This window comes from Anopheles arabiensis, chromosome 2 (assembly GCF_016920715.1).
Source record: "Anopheles arabiensis isolate DONGOLA chromosome 2, AaraD3, whole genome shotgun sequence".
Lineage (NCBI taxonomy): Eukaryota > Metazoa > Arthropoda > Insecta > Diptera > Culicidae > Anopheles > Anopheles arabiensis.
The window spans coordinates 109195395-109213901 of NC_053517.1; the positions used below are offsets into that span (position 1 = coordinate 109195395).

Consider the following 18507-nt stretch of genomic DNA (forward strand, 5'->3'; position numbering starts at 1 on the left):
TTTAGCGGCATGAAATGTTGTTGCACAAATCACAATCTTGCGTTTCTTCATTTGGTGTATCTCTCTCTCCTTGGTATTGGTACAGTACGTTCATCGAACTATCCTAATCCTACTGATAAGTGAAAAAAAAGTTTCTTATGACCTAATTGACTCGATTTGGTTTCGCTTAATAGGCTAAATACGTAAACAAACGTACTCTGGCAGCGTGTCTTCAGAGACCCCCGGAAGAAACGCGTCTCCCGCTTCTTCAACCCTTTGGGATGCTGTAGTAGGCGGTCCGGGAACGTTTTACCGCTTGCTAATAAATAATCTTCTATCTATGTTGCTAGCGCGCTTTTCTCTCTTTCTTTCTTTCTCTCTCTCTCTCTCTCTCTCTCTCTCTCTCTCTCTTACTTATGATTCTTATTTCCTAACATCTCTCACTCACTCACAATCAATCACACCTGTGTATGTACAAAAAAGAGCGGTTCTTAAGGACACCTTTTATGGTTTAGTGTAGTTAAAGCTTAGAACATATGTGTGTTTCCCTTCCATCTCTTCCAGAGCGGACCAGCTTCCTTAAATATGACTCTGTGTGTAAGCTCTTACTCTTACATCGTTCCTGAGTGTTCTAAATCGAATACATTTTTGCCAGCGAAAAGGTTTGTGCTACTTTGTATGAAATCTTGCGTGGTGAATGGCAATTGTCTTTGGCAGAGTCACGCGCACTGTATCGCATACGCAAAGTAGAGCGGTAGAATCAGTACGTAGCGGAATTGCTCTCTCGCAAGCCTCCCATATGGTCTAGTGGCTAGGATATCTGGCTTTCACCCAGAAGGCCCGGGTTCGATTCCCGGTATGGGAAAGATTCTTTTTTTCCTCCTCCTCACATTCACTCTTTTTGGCAACTCTAGCATATGCTTCACTTCCCACTTCGTCCCCTCCTTGCTCTCTTCAACAGGCCATCTCGGCACCCCACGGACGGTACGGCTTCGCTGCCGTGTTGTACGACGAGCTGGTCGACGCACTGTATCCGTGCGTCGAGGTGCTCACCGGGTACTGCGGATTGCCGTACGCGGACAAACCCCGGTTCGGGTTGTTGTTGGACAGATCCGTGTACGTCGGTGCACCGTTCGTTCCAACTGCAGACTGTTGCTGCTGCTGCTGCTCCGTCTGCTGCTGTTGCTGCTGGCCAGCGTTGGCGGAATCATGCTGGCTGTTGTACAACTCGTGCAGCGGAGCACTTGTGGCGTAGATGGCAGCGGTGGCCGCCGAGGAAGCACCGGAAGGATGTCCACTCAGCTGTTGATGATGTTGCTGCTGCTGCTGCTGCTGTTGCTGCTGCTGCTGCTGCTGGTGCAGATGGTCGAGGGGTGGGGGAATGGTGGCCACCTGTGGAATGTACGGTGCGGTTGCACTTTGTGGCGGTCCGTAGTTCTGGTGATGCGGGTGAGGATAGTAGCCGCTGGTGCCATGGTGCGTGCTCGGGTAGGCTACGGCTGCGGCGGCGGCTGCAGCCGCGACGGGGTAGGCGGTGCTGCTGCTGTGCGACCAGGCCGGGCTGGTGGCGGCAGCCGCATTCGCTTTCGTCGACAGTTCCCGCTGTGTCGCGAAACACTGCAGATGGGACATGAGGCGCAGCCGGAGCGGATCCTGCACATCCATGCCCTCGATCGTGACGAGGTAACGGGCGACTTCCGCCACACACTCCCGAAAGCCAATGATATGGTAGTCCATGGCGAACCGTTGCGGATCGTAGCTGGCATCGTCCAGTCCTGCAAGGAAGAGAAGAAAAGGAAGAAAAAGAAAATTAATTACGGTGTTAAATTTTGATGTTGCGAATATGCTTGTGTGTGTGTGTGTGCGTGTGTGTTTGTGGCGTATAAATTAATCTCCTTTTGTAACAACCAACCATCCCACACTCCCCATTCTCTCTGCTCTGGTGGACAAGGTCCTTGCCTTGGCATTAATAAGTCAATATGCGCGCAACCCCATTGTCCCTACATACAAACCAACTTCTAAACGCGGCGTGTAACCCCGGCGAACCGTACGCTCTCACGCTTATCCCTTCGCCGTTGCGCGATTGAAAAAGGCTCGCGCGCGTAAGGATCTCCTGCCTCTACACGTACGCAACCGAAGGGAACAAGCAACAATCGCGTAACCACTTGGGGAGGGGAACCACGATGGTGTGTTCCGGACCGTTGCGCTTGTACACGGGCGCGCGCGGGTTGATGTGTGTGGGAACGCTTTACTTCCTCTGCGCGATCGTTTTCTCACCCACCCCCTCCGCTCTCGCTCGCCCTTGCTACACATACGCGGGAATCATCACCATCATCATCGTTCGGACTTAATCATCCTGCGGCACTTAACACTCTTCCCTTCCCCGCTGCTCTCCCTTTGTGTGTTCCCTGCTGCCGGTGTGTGTTCCTTCCTGGTTGACTTCCTCTTTCGGGTGCGCGAGAAAGAGAGGGGAAGCGGGAATTAAATCATCTCCCTCTCTTTCTCTCCCTCACTATCACCAGCCAACTAGACCCAAAGCGCCTCGTAATATGTGTAGCGCGCCTTCCTCCAGAACCCTTTCGGTTGCTGTTTCTGTTGCCGGGATCATATTTAAGAGCGCAGCACAACACACATCAACAACAAGCCCTAAAAAACAAACCCAATAGTAGGGGAGGGAGGGGGGAAGAGGGCCCCTTCGGTTTAGTTTGTTGTGTGTATTGGGTGAATTGCGTGAGAGAACACCACAACCCGCCGGGGAGAGGCCGCGATGCAGAACATTCCTCCAAAGGGGTGTTTGGCTGCTAATGCACCGGCGGCCGCCTGGGTAATGTGTGGCGTGGGAAAGTTCTGGGCCCCGGGCGTATTTCGGCAGCCTGCATTGTCTCAACACGGAGAGAGAGTGAGAGAGAGATAAAGGGCCCACACCATCAACCACTCATCATCGCGCCCGTCACCAATGGTGATGATGCATTAATCTAGTTAGTTTTTTTTTTGTTCCTAATGCCACAGGCGGTTGAGGTTGCTGGTTGCTCAATCAAGCAGGCGGTGTGACACACACAGTCGACGGCCAGAATCTTTTCGGCCAATCTCGCACTCTCCACGCACTGCGTTCGGGTCGGTCCCCCGTGGTGGGGAGTGGTGTTGTGACCGATAAATTGATATTTATCGTGTGATTGAGACCTGTTAAGAGAGCGGGACACCCCTTTTGCTGTGTGTGAGGTTGCGTAGCGCGTTTTTGTTTCCCGTCAAGTGAGATTGCCCGCAGGAGACAGGGTAGTGGGAAGAGACAGAGATAAAAAGGGGTAAATTGTGGTTTCGGTGGTGGTGATTAGAAAGGCGAGAGCTACGAGTGATAAAAATACGACAGCGAACGGTAGTGAAAGTTTCGGAAATTCAGCTCCAGTCAACACTAAGGTAAGGATCTTGGAAAACTATCCCTCCAACACTCAATCTACAATTCTGCCACACCATTTCAGGCATCATAAAACGAAACAAAACGGTGCAAAAGTTTGCAAACGGTGCAACTGTTACTTGACTTGCCGGTCCGTTGCGTCCGTCGGGAGAGCGTGATCGGTGACTTTCCAGCGACGGTGTTTTCCATGTCATTTTCCACTTCAAAGCACACTGAGAAGGGTCGTGTATATGGTTCAAGTTTCCTCACGAAACGCACACACACTCACACACTCACACATACAAAAGCAAAACCCCGTTGAAACCGTGGGAAAGGCCGGAAAGAACGGTTCGGTTTCCTTTCCAAGGACCTTTGACGACAATAGAGGCGCTCTCTTCTAGCGATGTATCCCTCCTCTTCAAAGTTCCGAAGAAAAGAAGAAGAAGAAGGTAGAAAAAGGGCACCAGAAAGGAACAGAGGACACCACCGACGATGACGACCGGATGTCGGATATCGGAAGAGAAAGAGCAACAACAACAGAGCGCACCCGAAAAAAGATCCCTTGCCCGTTTTTGCTCGAAGACGCCTTTTCCCTCTCGGTCGGGTGGTTCGCGGGCACCCAAGTGACGGTGACGGTTAATTAGACGCCCAAATAGGCACGTCCCTTTCCACACACGTATACGGGTCTGCGCTACAAACACAGGTCCAAGGGATTTATTTTATGTTCTTCTTTCGGTTTTAGGATTCTACCGTTCGCAGAAGAAGAACGGGGGACGTGCGACCAGCTAGTTTCCCAGGACAGCTAAAAAGGGACCAGAGTGCAGAGAGATCTGTGTTCTCGCACCAGATGACATACACGGAACGGGAACTCAGCGAGGTAAGATGCGGATAGTTGATACTTTTGTTGCTGCACTGTCCCTCTCGGTGGACAGGAAGTCATATTTCTCGCACACCATCGGGCTTCGATTGAAATATCTCCAATTTCTTGCACCGAGTAGTACGTGTGCGAGACAACGAACGCCACAGGACGGCATGGGACAAAACAAACAAACGTAAAAGGGTGAATTGCTCAACTTACCACGTGCATGCAGTGCCTTCAGGTGGTCCACGGTTAGTTGCAGAATTTCGGCCTTTTCCAGCTTCGCCGATCCTTGCTTCTCGTAGGCGCTTGGGACGAGCCGCTTCAACTCGGTCAGCGAGGAGTTGATGCGATCCCGGCGCTTCTTCTCGATCACGCCGCGTCTCCGTTTGCGGCTCATCAGTTGACAGCTATCGGATTCTCCCGGCGAGGTACTGTTGTTAAAGATAGCGAAAACACAAAAAACGCGTAATGTGTGAGAAATATGTGCCTTTTAAAACACGTTAATCGTGGTAATGCAAAAGGGTAACACGGTTCCGGTGTTGCACTGCCGTATTGAAGGGGTGTGTGTATGCATGTCCTTGCCCACATTGCGTGTGGGAACGACGAGCCGACGGAAATTGTTAGCGCGTCAAAGTCGTTCCCACGCGAGTTGGTGTAGAGGTTCATGTGATAGGCAGGGGTAACTAAATAACGTTTTGGTGACTTTTTCACATGACCAGATGGTGTGTCAAAGGTTAATTTAATTTCGTTGATGTAGCACTAGCATTGGAATTTTGGAGAAAACAATATCTCTTAAATTGATCAAACATTGACGGTTTTATAAGGACCTCTTTAAACTTTTGGAACTTTATAAACAGAACACAAATGTAGTCTAACTTAGAAGTTGATAAAAAACTGCAACAATTTCACACAACACATAGAACCAGACAATTGCACAACACACGAACGACACTCGCTCACTGTTCCTCGCTGGATCACAAATACTCACTGCTCTTTGGACGATTCCTCCGAGTACAGATCCTCACAGTCACTTTCAGAAAGCGTCCGCTTGTGGCCCTTCGACGACGGGGGCGTCCACGTGTTGTGGCCGGCGTGCGTCGGCGTAGAGGTGGCACTTGGCGTCGTCGCAGTGGAGTAGCCCCAGTGAAGGGGCGTACCGTGATGATGGTGCGGATGATGATGTGGAAGATGATGATCCATCGTTGTTTGTTTGTTCTTCCTCTTACTGCTGCTGCTACAACCACGCGGGATTTAAGAAAAAGAGCACCGCAACTTTCACTTTCACTTGCGTTAGGTTCTTGTCACTTTTCGTTAAATTCTTGTATTAATTCTTGTTCACTCTCGCGCTAACCGGTCACTTGGCAAACAAAGTACTTAAGGTTTTGGGTGTTTGGGGGTGGTGGTTGGACACACTTGCAACAAATTTTGGCACAACACAACACCACAAAACACTTGGCGGCACACGCACACAGACACCGGTTGGTAGCGTGCGGCGTTCTCGTGGCCCACACTGGCACTCTTCCGGGGCGACGACGACTTACACGTGACTTGTCATGTGCGTAAGCGGCGTCCGACTGATTTAATGAGCGTACGCCGAGCGCATGCAATGCATGATGCCGCACACCAGATCCCAACTCTCGTCTGCTGTGCTGTGTGTCCTCTGTCGTTCCCGCTCGTTCTCTCTCTCGTTCGCTCTCCTCTGTTCCGTTGCCGTCGAGCGTGTGCGACACCGGCCGGCACCCTTGAATGCAACCCCTGCGCCACGTACGGGGTTGGACGAACGGCCGTCGTACGCACGAACGCCACGCGACCCTTTCGTCTTCCCGAGGAGGGACGCGCGCGCTGCACGAAGGACCGAGCACGAAGAGAAGGAACAGAGGGAGCGAGCGAGCGAGGGTCGGTGTTATGTTGCATTTTATGCTCTGCGCTGTGGGGGAAGTGCCTAACGAAGCCAGAGCATACCGAACAACCGCGGGCGGGCGGGCGGGTTGTGTTCATTCGTGTCGATGAAACGTGCGCTGGAGGGGGAACTAGATCCTACGGGGCAGGGTTCATTCCGGGTTCTCCCACCACCAAACCTTCCGAGGGCACGGATGAACACAGCCCGCTTCATCTAGTTATGCTTCTAGGCAGCATAAACGGTGAGAGTGAAAGCGAAGCAGGCGAAAGAGAGAGAGAGGAAAGATGCTGAAGATGACACGCGAGCGAAACGTGTGCGCGCGCGACACGGAGGATGGGTGCGTGCTGGGCCGAGAACCGACCGACCGACCGACTGACTGGCCACGTGGACCGGCGTGTGGCCCCACAAAACGCGTTTCTGCCACGCGTATCCGCTCCAGGACCGCCGTCGGCAGGCTCCCGGTTTGCTCTTGTGTCCCAATTTCCTCGGGTGCCTCGGCGTCTTGGCCGGCAGAGCTCACTTGTTGCCGTTTGTTGGTGGTGCCGGTGCATTTGACCTTGGCCTTTTTTTTTGGGGTGATGGTGACAGGTGGTTTGGGGGCGGTTCCGGAGTGTGCCAGACTCCGGTATGGGAAGTTTATCTGCACAGCTGATTGCCATGATGATGGTTCTCTTGGATTTGGACTTATTTGGTTGTGACATTACTTCTAATATAAGAATCTGATGTTCAAAGGAGTTACTCTTCTTTATACATATCCTAAAAGCCGGATGGAGAGATATGTAAGAGAGCTATTTTGTATTTATTTCTGAAATTGTGGCCTGATTCTTGGGATATATATTGTTTTTAGTTTATCCTTCCAACATTGTTTGTGATTCCTTAAGATATTCTCTCTCCAAGGAATATTTTGTTTTATGAATCATTTTCTAAATTAATATAGTTGCTGAGTACTAAGCACTTATATGGCTTAGACTGCAATTAGGGCCTCACGTTGATTTCCTATCCCAAAATGCGCGCAAAGCAAAAGAAGAAAAGAACAATGCAATAAAAACTCCCATTTTTTCGTCCTTTTTGCACTCAAAATCTGTCGGAACCCTCCTCCCCTCCCCCCACACACTTGCACATACTCCTCCACGCTCCACGCTATGTCCCTCGCACCAAGCTGCAGGTGCGATAAAAATCGAGAAATCGTGGGAACGCATCCTCAATCCTGGATCGACCTCACTTGTGCCAGTCAAAAGCATCAACACAATTCGTTCGCTTTTCCCCCGTTTCGCTTTACCTCATTCCCTCGTTTCGTGCAAATCCTGTCGGCAACACCGTGCACTGGGCAACACCCTTGCCACTGTGTGTCCTCGTGCGTCGGTGCGAGTGAGCGCGCATGTTGATGATCCTTTTCACTCACCAATCGGCCCATCCCCGATTGCACACTGCTGCGTTGTTTTTTGGAGGGTGCCATCGTTGCACGCGTGCCGGTCTCGTGTTTGTGAGAACCGGGCCTCTATTTGATTTCCCACGATTTTCCCTATGCGCACGAGTTTTATTCCGGAGGGTCGACTCCGCGCTGTCGACTCCGCCTTTCTACGCATTTACTTTCCAGTCCAGTGGATGGGCGGGGGAGGGGGAAGTGTCCCATCCGTGGGATGAGATATGCTTGTGTTTCATATATGTCGGCCGGCAGAAAAGAAAAGACGCAAAAACAATTACAACTGGGAAAAGTAAAGTCTATTCGATTGAGATGAAGAGTTTGCCAAGTGGAATTCGATAAACCGGTGCTCATTGTAATAATGGTAAAAAATATAATACTTACTATTAATATAGATGATAAAATTACTAGAAATACTAAAAATTTAGCAACAACACGTCATCGTCATCAAACAGGGTTTGAAAATGTTTGCGCGTAACCAACGACAATTACGCGATAAACGAGCTTATAACCGCGTGCGCAATGGATCTAACTGCGCAATGACCATCCCAAAACGTAGCAAACCATGACCAACATTTTGGCTGTCGGTCGGCACACCGTTTGTGTCGTCCAATCAAAGTATGCGCGGACAGCACCAAAAACACAAAAAAAGTTGTCATTTGCCTGCTTCCTCTGCGACAGTGCGCCATAATAAGTGTAAAGTTTCCGGTTAAAAAGAGCTGAACGTGATGAAAAACGTCCACAAAGTGCTGCTAGTGCTAGTAGTAGTGATTCTGGGTGCAAGCCACCGCAATGGTGCACTGTGCAATCGTACCCAACAACGAGTGGCGGTGCTCGTGAGCGTTGAAGAGGAAATGGATCAAGCGTTCTTTGCCCACATGCCACCCACCAGCCTTGATGTGCAAGTTTGGCACACGGAAAGCGAACGGTTGGAAGTAACCTCGGACAATCCACTGCAAGCACTGTCCCTGATGGAAGCACCCAAGCTACAACACCTGATACTATACCCGAACGCTCATCTTCGGCAGCTGATTGTGCGCCACTGTCCGCTGGACGGTGTGACCGAGCAGTTCCGCAACTTGCGGGAGCTCAGAATATTAAAAATCGAACAATGTCGCTTAACTGGTACATTCGATTTGGGTGTGTTGCTGGCATTCCACAATTTAACCTCGGTTAGTTTGGAAGCGAACCACATCACGGAAGCTAGCCTGCTGGTCGATGAAACTGCCGCCGAACCGGAACAACCATCGAAACTGGCCCGACTCGATCTGAGCTCCAACCAAATCGAATACTTCCATCTGGATGCGGTGCGGCTGTTCCCTGCGTTGAAGGAATTGTTGTTGGGGCGCAACAAATTACTAATGTTTGGTGGTAACAGCACCTTCCTACCGGCACTAGTAATGCTGGACGTGCGGCAGAATCTACTCACCGAGCTGGACCTCTCGGGATGCGACTGTTCCTCTCTGCTCTATCTGTATGCAACCAGCAACCGGTTGACCAGCTTTCCCGTTTTCGGCGACAGCACGGTAAACATTAAGGCGCTAGATTTGTGCAAAAATCAGCTCACCGTGCCCGATGCACAACAGTTGCAGAAACAGCAACGACTAACATCGCTGCTGCTGTCCCAAAATGCATTCCGCAGTTTCACCACTGAAACGGAAACAGAGCTACCATCCTTGGTTAGGCTAGAGTTGTACGATAATCAATTGGAATCGCTTGACCTGCGGGGCTGGAAGTTGCCAGCGCTGGCGAATCTGCGTGTTAGCCAGAACCCGTTGAAAAGCATTCCGGACGATCTGCTGGCACGCTACCCCAACCTGACCAAGCTGACCTGCTTCTGTCCGGATGTTGACTGTACCTGGATACAGCGAAACGTGGCGAACGTGAGGAATGGACAGTTCGAAATGAGTGTGGCATGGAAAGGACCGAAGTCGGTCGGTAAAGGTTACCGGTGTGTCACTGTGCCGTACGTAGGATGTGTCAGGTGTCCCTTCAAACGAACAGCGGAAAGGGACTTGGAATGAGCCTACGAGAGAGAGAGAGAGAAAGTGCACACTAAAATACATGGCAAAAAGAAGCAAATGGCGTCGTTACATGTCAGCGTTCAATCGTGAAAGAAATGTAGCTGATTGCTGTTGCCACCCCGGCGGTACGCGGGACAAATGGGACTCATTCACTGGACGCTACTGAAAGAGTCACACATTGCCAACGGTGGCGCACACAGAGAAAAAAGAAAATCGCTGATTTGATTCAATAACATTTTATTTCACATTAAATTCAGTGTAACGATTAGATAGAGCGAAATGTTGGCATGAAACAGGGGGGCTATATCTACACGGTATAGTACAACACTACTAGCGATATTCTAGATACGCGAACGGCTAAAACTATCCTACCCTTATTCTACTATTGCTTGACCGGCGAGAGCGCGGGAGCGGTGCTGATGTGCCCACACCCCTCCCCACCTTGACGGTCTAAAAACTGCGGCAACCTTAACAGCACACAGCTCTGTACAGGTGTGTTAGATATATTCCATTGTACAAATTCACTTCCCTTCAAAATGCTCGCACGCTCTCTCTCTCTCCCTCTCTCTATTTCTAAGTACAGTACACAATCACGGTTTTATTTCACTTTTTGCTTTGCTGCTGTTGATGATGATGATGATACTGCTGCTGATGCTGCAAATGCTGCTGTTTATGATGAAGTTGATGATGATGATGCTGCTGCTGGTGCTGCGGTTGATGATAGTAATTGTGGTAATGATGATGGGCTTTAGTGGCAGTGTCGATGTACTTGGAGGTGTACGTTAGCAGCAGGTGGCGCTGCTTGATGTGCTTCGCCCGTATGTGGGCCGACGGGATTTCCTTCGTGTAGTTGCTCGGGAACCAACCGACGGCACCGTCACGAATACGTTCACCTTCGTACCAGCCTAGAAAACGGAACGGACAGAAAGGAATTAGCACATGTTTTGGGACGTGACAATTCGCACGTTTATAGTTACCGTCGGCCATCTTCCGATGCACGTTCACCACGTCCTTGATGTCGAGATCGAGTTCGTCCGGTTGCAGCGCTTGGTAGGGATGGACGGCTATCACCTGCGGACAGTCCCACTGCTCGTAGATCTTCTCGTCCGGGTTTTCCGAGGCCGGCGGTTCCGTCACCATGAGCCAGCGTTCGCGTTCCGTTTCGGACGGGCAGCTAAGAATCTGCGTTGGAAAGCAGGAAGAAACCGTTACTCATATACCGGTTACGTTTAAACCCACTTTGCCCTCCTTTGCTTACCATTTCGATTGTCTTGCCCTCGTGGTTCTCCAGCAGTGTCATGATGATGAGATTTTTACCGATTGTTTGCATCTCTTTGGCCGGCAGACCGGTCACAATATCGCCCGAGCTGACGGTCAGCAATGCCCGCTGACAGTAATCGATCACAAGATAGCTTTCATCGCTGCGGAAACGAAGAAAAGAGAGAGCATTATTAAACACAAACGGAACGGCTCAACGGCTTCACGCATGCGTACCTTTTCTTTTTGGTCAACACAAGCAAATCGGTAAAGAGGAACGCGTACACATTGCTCTTGGAGAACTTCTTGCCGAACGTGAGCTTCGCATCGTCCCCGCGCCACAGCACGTGCACCAGATCGCCGCGCTTCTCCAGCTTCCGGTGCATCGTGCTGGGGGCGGCCCCGATACCGCACGGCACGATCGCCAGCGGCCGCACGTTCGTCGGGAACTCGATCTGCCGCGACAGCAGCTCCATCTCGTACAGCTGCTCGCTGCGATGGGCCGCATCGTTGCACTGCGTCAGGATGCGATTGATCAGCACGAACGTACTCTCCCAGCTGCCGAACTCGTCGTCATCGTCCGGATGGCAGCGCTGCAGCACCGCGTCCAGCAGCAGGCGCATGCGCGTAATGCGCTGCATCGGTAGCATCAGAAAGGAGGACAAACTGAGACTGCAGCAGACTGGGTCCGCCTCGAGCGCGGCCAGTGTGCGCGCAAACTCCGGCTTGTTGGCTTTGAGCGCTTTCAGGGTGCGATCGATCTTGGCCTGATGCTCACAGTACGTCACGTACACGTGGAAGTGCTTCTCCGCGTGCTTGTAGATGCTGTGGCTCAGCCCGAGCAGCATAATGTTGTCCTGCCAGCAGTTTTCCAGATCGCACAGCAACCGGTCCGAGCACTCCTGCACCGGTATGATGGAGGAGAAGAGCGTTTTCCGCTCCGAGGAGCTGAGGATGCGCGTGTCGCGGAAGGCAGGATGGTTGACAAAGTGCGTCCGGAGCAGATTGAGCGATTTCAGGTAGGACGCTTCCGAGGTGAGTATCTCGAACTTGGCTTCCTGTAGCCGCTTTTCCGTCGGCGTTAGGGTAGCTGGAAAATGGCATGGAAATTGGATTAGCAAAAGGACAAAAGAAACGTTCACACTACCGCACTTACCCAGTATCTCGGAATTTCGAACCTCCGGCACTTCGCACCAAAGCGTACGCAGTTTGCCAATGTGCGGCTCAATCAGCTCCAGCGCCGTTGGACGCGAAGGTTTGCGCAAATGCATCGCGGAATCATCGCCCCGATCGTCCCCATCGGTGGACGAGCTGCCCGAGCTGCTGGAGCAGCCACCTTCATCACCTTCCTCTGCTCCCTCCTGCTCGCCGGCGCCTCCCGTTTTCCGTCGGCGGTTTCGCTCCGCAATCTTCTCGTACCCATCGTCGTACAGCTCCGCCTCCGAGCGGCCACTAATTTCCGCATCAATGTCCCGCGTGATCGATTCCAGCTTGGCGGCATTGTAAATCTGGTACAGCGGTTCGTTCACAAACATGCTGTGCGAATGATCGTCGCCCGGTCCACCCTCTCCGCCGGTAGAGACGCCCGAGCTTTCGCTCGAACTCGCCACCGATGCGCCACTGGTTTGGTAGATGTCCGCGTACCACGACGAGGCCGACGTGTGCCCATTGCTGGTGAGTGTGCGATCGCCGGCGCTGCCGCCAATGCCACCACCAGGTCCAGCACCGGTAGGCCCGCCGTCCTTTGGTGGTAGGGAGCTGCGGGGACTGATGCTACCATCGCCCTTTCCATTGCTCAGCGACTGATCGCTTCCGGTGCCGAAGGAGTGCGGCTGCTTGAAGACGCCACACTCCGCGTACCAGGAGGTAGCGCCCAGCTTCTTGCTCACCGACTTGCTGTTGCTTGCGGCCAGCAGGGGCGAAACGGAGGAAGATGCTGCCGTCTTCCTGCCCGCTTCGGCCGGTGGCGGTGGTGGCGGTATCGTTGGACGCCCGTGACCCGTCGTCCCGGTTGCAGAGGCAATCGATTTTCGTCGATTGTCTTCGACCGGTTTCGTTGGCATCTCCTGCGACTGGGACACACTGCTGGCGGATGGATTGAGGCAACCGTCCGACCCGTTAAAGATGCCCGAATCCACATCGGCCGACGTTACGTAGAACGTGCTGCGGGACCCGTTGAACGAGCTTCCGATGTTGAGGCTGGTCGAATCGGACACGAGACTTTTGCGCAGCTTCGAGCGCAGCGATTTGGTACTCTTGGACTTTTTGCGCGTCGCACCGTCGGCCGGGGAGAAACCCGCGGTGCCGGGGGCTTTCGGCACATTGCCGCTCACGTTGCTGGACTCGCTCGTGCTGCGCACACCGGCGGACGACGATTGCTCCGGCACGGGACTAGAGATGAGCGGCGTCGCCGCAGCAGCGCGATTAGCCGTGGTGGACGCCGAAGACAAGGATGGCGAGGAAGCCGGCAGCAGCAAGGACGAACCAGGCGGCGCCGGATGCGACCCGGAGTGCGGTGAGCCGACTGCTGCCCCCTCGTAGTCCTCCGGTGGTGGTTTTGGCACACCACCACCGCCACCGACTAAAGGGAGAGGCGGCAGTTTGAACGATTTCGAGGAAGTGGAGGAGCTCATTCCTTTGGATCCTGTTTTGGTGCCGGCGTGCTTCGAGCCCAGGACCGTATTCTCGTACGTACCACCACCGGCACCGGTCGTCGTAGTAGCGCCTTTGGTTCCCTTTTTCTTGGACAGCTTGTGGAAGCTTTTCGCTATCTCCGACAGTGTGCCGAGGTTCTTGATCTTTTGCACCAGCACGTACACCTGACTGCTGGACGGTGGTGGATCGGGCAGCTTCGCATTCCGTATGTCCACTCCACTGTCCGTTCGGGCTCGGTTCCGATCGTCGTCTTCGTCCTCGTATTCCGTGTCATCGCTGTCGAACGAGTCGAACTCGTCGTCAGGGGGAAGTAGCATTGCGGCACTTGCATCACCACCACCACCACCGGCTCGATGCTCGTGGAAGTTGACCCCGGACGCGGCATTCCCGGAAAGCAGGGATCCTTCCGCGTGCGGCGGTAAGGTGGTGTAGTTGGAATCGTGCTGGTGCTGGTGGCGCCCATCGTTCGAACCGATCGAGTAAAGCGATTCATAGTGATGATCGGAATCGTCTGGAACATTAAGGGTGAAAAAGAAAAGAAAAATTAACGAGTGATTAGTGTGTGGACGTAACACCGGGGTATTAACCGAAAGCAGCGCCTACTATTAATCATCAGTCATAGTGATGAGAGACAATGTAAGGCAGGGTTAGACAAATGTTGATGAACTTCCAAGTTTGCATAACCTTTGACAGGAAAAGGGAGTGGAGTAACCGTGTATAAGCTATCTGGTAAATAGTAGGCCATCAAAACAACATCTATGCACCGTTTTGTTTATTTTATAATCGACGATAATCAGTTGCTGATAACGTGAAACAGCGACTTTGCTATTCGTCTATGTACACCGTTTTTGAATTGCAATTTTCGATTCAGTGCTCTTTTCAGTGGAGAAAGTAGTGTAGTAGGAGAAAGGACTCACATCTCAACCTCGACATGAAGTGTTACTTCCAGGCTTTGTTGTAAGTTAAAAGAATATTCTTTCGAAAAAGAATCGTAATAACTCTAATTTTCCTGTTTATTTTCAGCATTGGACTCTTTGTCAGTAGCGGATTTGGGGAGATTTCCAGCTCTGTGGTGAAATGTACGAAGGCGAAAGGAGCCACTTGTGTCATCAAATCGCTTCTAACAGTTGACAGTGAGCTACCGGATTTGTCCAAACGAACCACAGTGCGCATATTGGAAGGATCACTGTCCAATCTTACTGTGAAACTGGCAGAAAAGCTTCCAGTACGCATCCTGTGGTTGGAAGGATTAGATATTCAGAGCGTTTATGTTGCGCCCCACTTTGAAGAGCTGCGGCTGCGTAATAACAAGCTGGTCACGCTTGAAACAAGTGCTTCCAGCAGCAGCTACGCACTGAAAGTGCTTGATGTAAGCAAAAATCTACTTAACAATGCTACCCAGCTGGCTCCACTCCACGGTCTGGAGGAGTTGTACCTAGACGAGAATCGGTTCACCGAGCTCAGTATGGCTGTGTTCGAGAAAATGCCACTGCTGCGCGTACTATCCGCAGCACGGAATGGGTTAGTCAAACTCGCACCGCCCACTAGCGCGCTGGTGCTGAATGATCTGACCACACTGTCACTAGCCCACAACCGCTTGGCTTCGGTGTCGATGGAAAACTGGCAGCTGCCTTCGCTGCAGACACTGCTGCTGAACGACAACAGTCTCGCGGAGGTGGACGGATTGGACGGGTTCGAACGGTTCTTCGACCTGCAGAAGCTGGAGCTGGCCGGAAACCGGTGGAGCTGTGGATGGCTTCAGCATGCGCTGGAAAAGGTCACCATCCGGCAATCGTTGGCCGACTCCGACGGCACCCTGCTGGACAAGTCAACCGATGGTGCCGACTGTTCGATCGAGAAGGTGCATGGTATCTGCTGTAGCTTCACCACGGACGCAGACGACACCGATGGAGGCAACGGCAGTGACGCCTCGACGGCCCCTGACGCCACGAAACCGGTGGTGGATGCTTTCCTGCCCGTGCTAAACCGTGTGCGGGAAGCGATCGTCCAGCTCGATCAGCGCCATGAAGCAGTTCGGGTGGCGCAAAGTGAGCTGTTGAAGAAGCTCAACGACACACTCCAGCACTGTGTGGAGGAGTATATGAAGTTTCTAGAAGAGCAAGAGGACGAGTCGGAACGTGCTCATGCGCAAGCGGCACGAGTGTTGCAGAAGGTGAACAAACTGGAGGGCGCGGTAAAGCGGATGGATTCGGAAACGGAGACAGTGAGAATGAAGGAGCAGGAACGCAAACGCTTGCTACACTTCATGGTGGACATGAAGAACAAGCTGCTCCGTCAGGCGATCGAGACGGACAGTCTTTGGGTGCAGGCAAATGCCGAAAAGATCGATTATGCACGTCGATTGGAGGTGGGGTCCGAACCGTCTGCCAAGTGAGAACACAACGCCCCATATTTCTGTAATAAACTGCTCGAAAGGTATGAGTCTGTTTTATTAATCTAGCTCCTCACCACACCCTTCCCTTACATCTTTTAGAAAGGAGTAGATAAGATCTACGGTCGGTTCCAATTTGGACAATTGCTGCTGAATCTCCTGCCCATTCAGCCTCACCTTATCCAGCTCTCCCTGTACTGTGTTTACACGCTCCATGTGAGTGCTGAGCAACGCTTGCTGGTCGTACGACCTGCTGGAGTACATGTTGAACTGCCTGGTCGTCGTTTCGAGCAGTTCGCGTAGTTTTCCCAGCGTTTTCTCATTGTTTGCCGCGATCGAAGGCCAGTTGGTTGTCGTTGTGTTGATCGACAGTTGATCGATCGGCCAATCGGTCACATCCCCGCCGTCCCTCGTAAGGTTCCAGCGTGCGTCCACTATCTGCCGAAGCTGATCCACCTTGTCCTGAAGCACCGTTTCCAGCTTGACGGTTTTGTCCTTCTGCCGATCGATACCTCCCTCGAGCAGCTTCAGTTCGGTGCCGTGTTCCGCCTGTACCTCCAGCAGCTTCGACAGCTGTGTGTTGAGCGTTTTTAGCTGCGCTTCCAGCACGTGCTTCACCGAGGCGGACCCATTGGCGATGGTGGCATTCAGTGTGTTGAGCAGCTGTGTTAGTCGCTTCAGCTCGTCCCACTTGTCGCCGTAGACGTCGATCAGCCCGGATCCTTCCGCACCGGCCGGATTGCAGCAGTGCTGATGGGACGTCATCATGTTCTCCTCCCGACACCGACCGGGTTGATCAGCGTCAAGCGTGAGTCGATGCGACTCCTGGTGGGAATGCACCATCAGCAACCACTCACAGTACCACCGATTGCCGGCGATATCGAGCACCTTGAGGGCTGGGAATTGGGCCAGATTACCCTCGACACGGTTCATACTGTTGCTGGTGAGGTTCAGTTCGCGCAGGGAGTCAAACTCCCACGTTCGGATGTCGATCAGCGGGAGCTGATTGCCCGCGAACGAGAGACGCCCCAGCTTGACCAGCTGGATCGGTGTGTCGGCCGGCGAGCTCACCGTCAGCAGTCGATTGTGGGCGAGTGTAAGCACACGCAGTGCCTTCAGCCGGCTGAACGTGGCCATATCGATGGTCGAGAGCACGTTGTTATCCACCGCCAGTGTCATGAGCCGTGTGAAACGATCGAGCGAAGGAAGTTCCTTCAGCTTGTTGTAGGAAAGATGGAGCGTTAGCATGCTATATCCCTCGTCGGTCGTCTCGTCCAGCAGCAGCTTATCGATAGCGTTATCTACCGCCGATAGATGCACCAGGCTAGGACGCATGAAGAGCTGCACTATGCCCAACTTGTCGACGGTGAGGTCGAAAATGCCGGGCAGCTTGTTTGCTAGCTCGCGGGAAAAATGTACGATCGTTCCACTTTCGATCACGAGTGGATCGCGAACGTCACTAAAGGATGCCGTTTGCACTGCCCGCTCAGTGTCCAGGGTCACATCCTTCACTCTGCACACTTCGGCGGTGCGACTGTGGCAGCTGTAGCCATCGTACCAGCCGGCCCAAACCGGGGAGAACAGCAGCACGCTGAGCAAGCTGGTAAAGAACAAACCAAGAGAACATCCGGATTGGATTGGTGTCTAGTTTTTTTGCGCTTTCGAAGGATTCTTACTTACAATGTAGGAGGAAAAGCAGACATCGCTGGCAGAGATAATCCAACAACAGAAACTACACAACGTGCAGCAGGTTCGAGCGACTATCGCACACTGAATAAAGAAAGTGAACGAACGCTGCTGATGGCGATCTTCTTACTCCCGAGATCGGTAATCTTATTCCGATTGCCTGATAAGGCCCTGGATGAGCAACAGGAGACTACGCTGCAAGGGAGTTGCTGTGAATGAGTTCTCATTGCGCTTTTGTCTGATACGTGCCAAGTGCAACAAAAACAAAGTTAAAATAACTATGGCAACAGATTAAATTAGCACAATTTGAAACAGACTAGTTAATTTGGCCCGGTTACAGAGTTTCGCAACAGAACCTAAGACGTGTATACTGACTGCAGGGCTCGTTTAAATGTTTTCATCCAAACATGTAGATAAGCAAGTCTGCTCTCTTTTGATGTCTTTTTACTGAAACTTTTTATGACTGTGTTACTATTTTGGCACAGGTTTCCAATTCTTATCCCGGTTTATAGCCCTTCCATATTTTTGTCTTATTTACAAATGTTAGTGTTTCCATTACATTAGCAATCGTGGTCCACTTTCTTTTTCAGTATGTTTGAGTATCGGCTGGACTCGTGGTACAGTCGTCAACTCGTACGACTTAACATTCCAATCATGGGTTTAATTTCTAGTATGACTCACTATTATCATGCTATGGGTTATCAAAAAATCGATAAAATAATCGGTGTGGCGCAGGAAGGCCTTGGCCGACAACGGTTTTTATGGCAAACCAAATGTTCGACTATTCCGCTATCATTGCCCATCTTTACAACCATATAGGACATACGAAAATTTAATTTAGTCATTTTGAACTTATGGAATAGCTACTATTACATGTTCAAATGGCATATGGATCTGAGTCTTCCATCCACAGGGCTCACTGTCACTTATTATTGACC

General features: G+C 51.9%; 4 protein-coding genes and 1 non-coding gene across 8 annotated transcripts in view; 2 read left to right on the plus strand and 3 right to left on the minus strand.

Annotated features, from left to right (window-relative positions):
• Window positions 1-772: 772 nt before the first annotated feature.
• Window positions 773-844, plus strand: Trnae-uuc. Its single transcript has one exon. It is a non-coding gene; the product is annotated as a tRNA-Glu (tRNA).
• A 20-nt stretch (window positions 845-864) lies between these two features.
• LOC120895968 (hairy/enhancer-of-split related with YRPW motif protein) lies at window positions 865-6190 on the minus strand. The gene is made up of 3 exons (XM_040299733.1): window positions 5221-6190; window positions 4449-4663; window positions 865-1754 (listed from the first exon to the last, which is right to left on the minus strand). The coding sequence occupies exons 1-3, from the start codon at window positions 5430-5432 to the stop codon at window positions 934-936; spliced, it is 1248 nt and encodes a 415-aa protein (XP_040155667.1). The 5' UTR covers window positions 5433-6190; the 3' UTR covers window positions 865-933.
• LOC120895966 (leucine-rich repeat transmembrane protein FLRT1-like) lies at window positions 4131-15930 on the plus strand. Its single transcript, XM_040299731.1, has 3 exons — window positions 4131-4247; window positions 14363-14448; window positions 14515-15930. The coding sequence occupies exons 2-3, from the start codon at window positions 14423-14425 to the stop codon at window positions 15884-15886; spliced, it is 1398 nt and encodes a 465-aa protein (XP_040155665.1). The 5' UTR covers window positions 4131-4247; window positions 14363-14422; the 3' UTR covers window positions 15887-15930.
• Window positions 9800-18507, minus strand: part of LOC120895962 — a 65649-nt gene continuing 56941 nt past the window's right edge. For all 4 annotated transcript variants that reach the window (XM_040299725.1, XM_040299723.1, XM_040299726.1 and 1 more), the window contains 5 exons: window positions 11993-14002; window positions 11074-11926; window positions 10838-11000; window positions 10557-10761; window positions 9800-10484 (listed from right to left, as the gene is read on the minus strand). In XM_040299725.1, coding sequence (XP_040155659.1) covers window positions 10183-10484; window positions 10557-10761; window positions 10838-11000; window positions 11074-11926; window positions 11993-14002 — 3533 coding nt within the window. In that variant the 3' untranslated portion in view covers window positions 9800-10182. The remainder of the gene's footprint in view (window positions 10485-10556; window positions 10762-10837; window positions 11001-11073; window positions 11927-11992; window positions 14003-18507) is intronic.
• Window positions 15904-17695, minus strand: LOC120895964. Its single transcript, XM_040299728.1, has 2 exons — window positions 17564-17695; window positions 15904-17483 (listed from the first exon to the last, which is right to left on the minus strand). Exons 1-2 carry the CDS (start codon window positions 17584-17586, stop codon window positions 15944-15946), a joined length of 1563 nt encoding a protein of 520 aa, XP_040155662.1. The 5' UTR covers window positions 17587-17695; the 3' UTR covers window positions 15904-15943.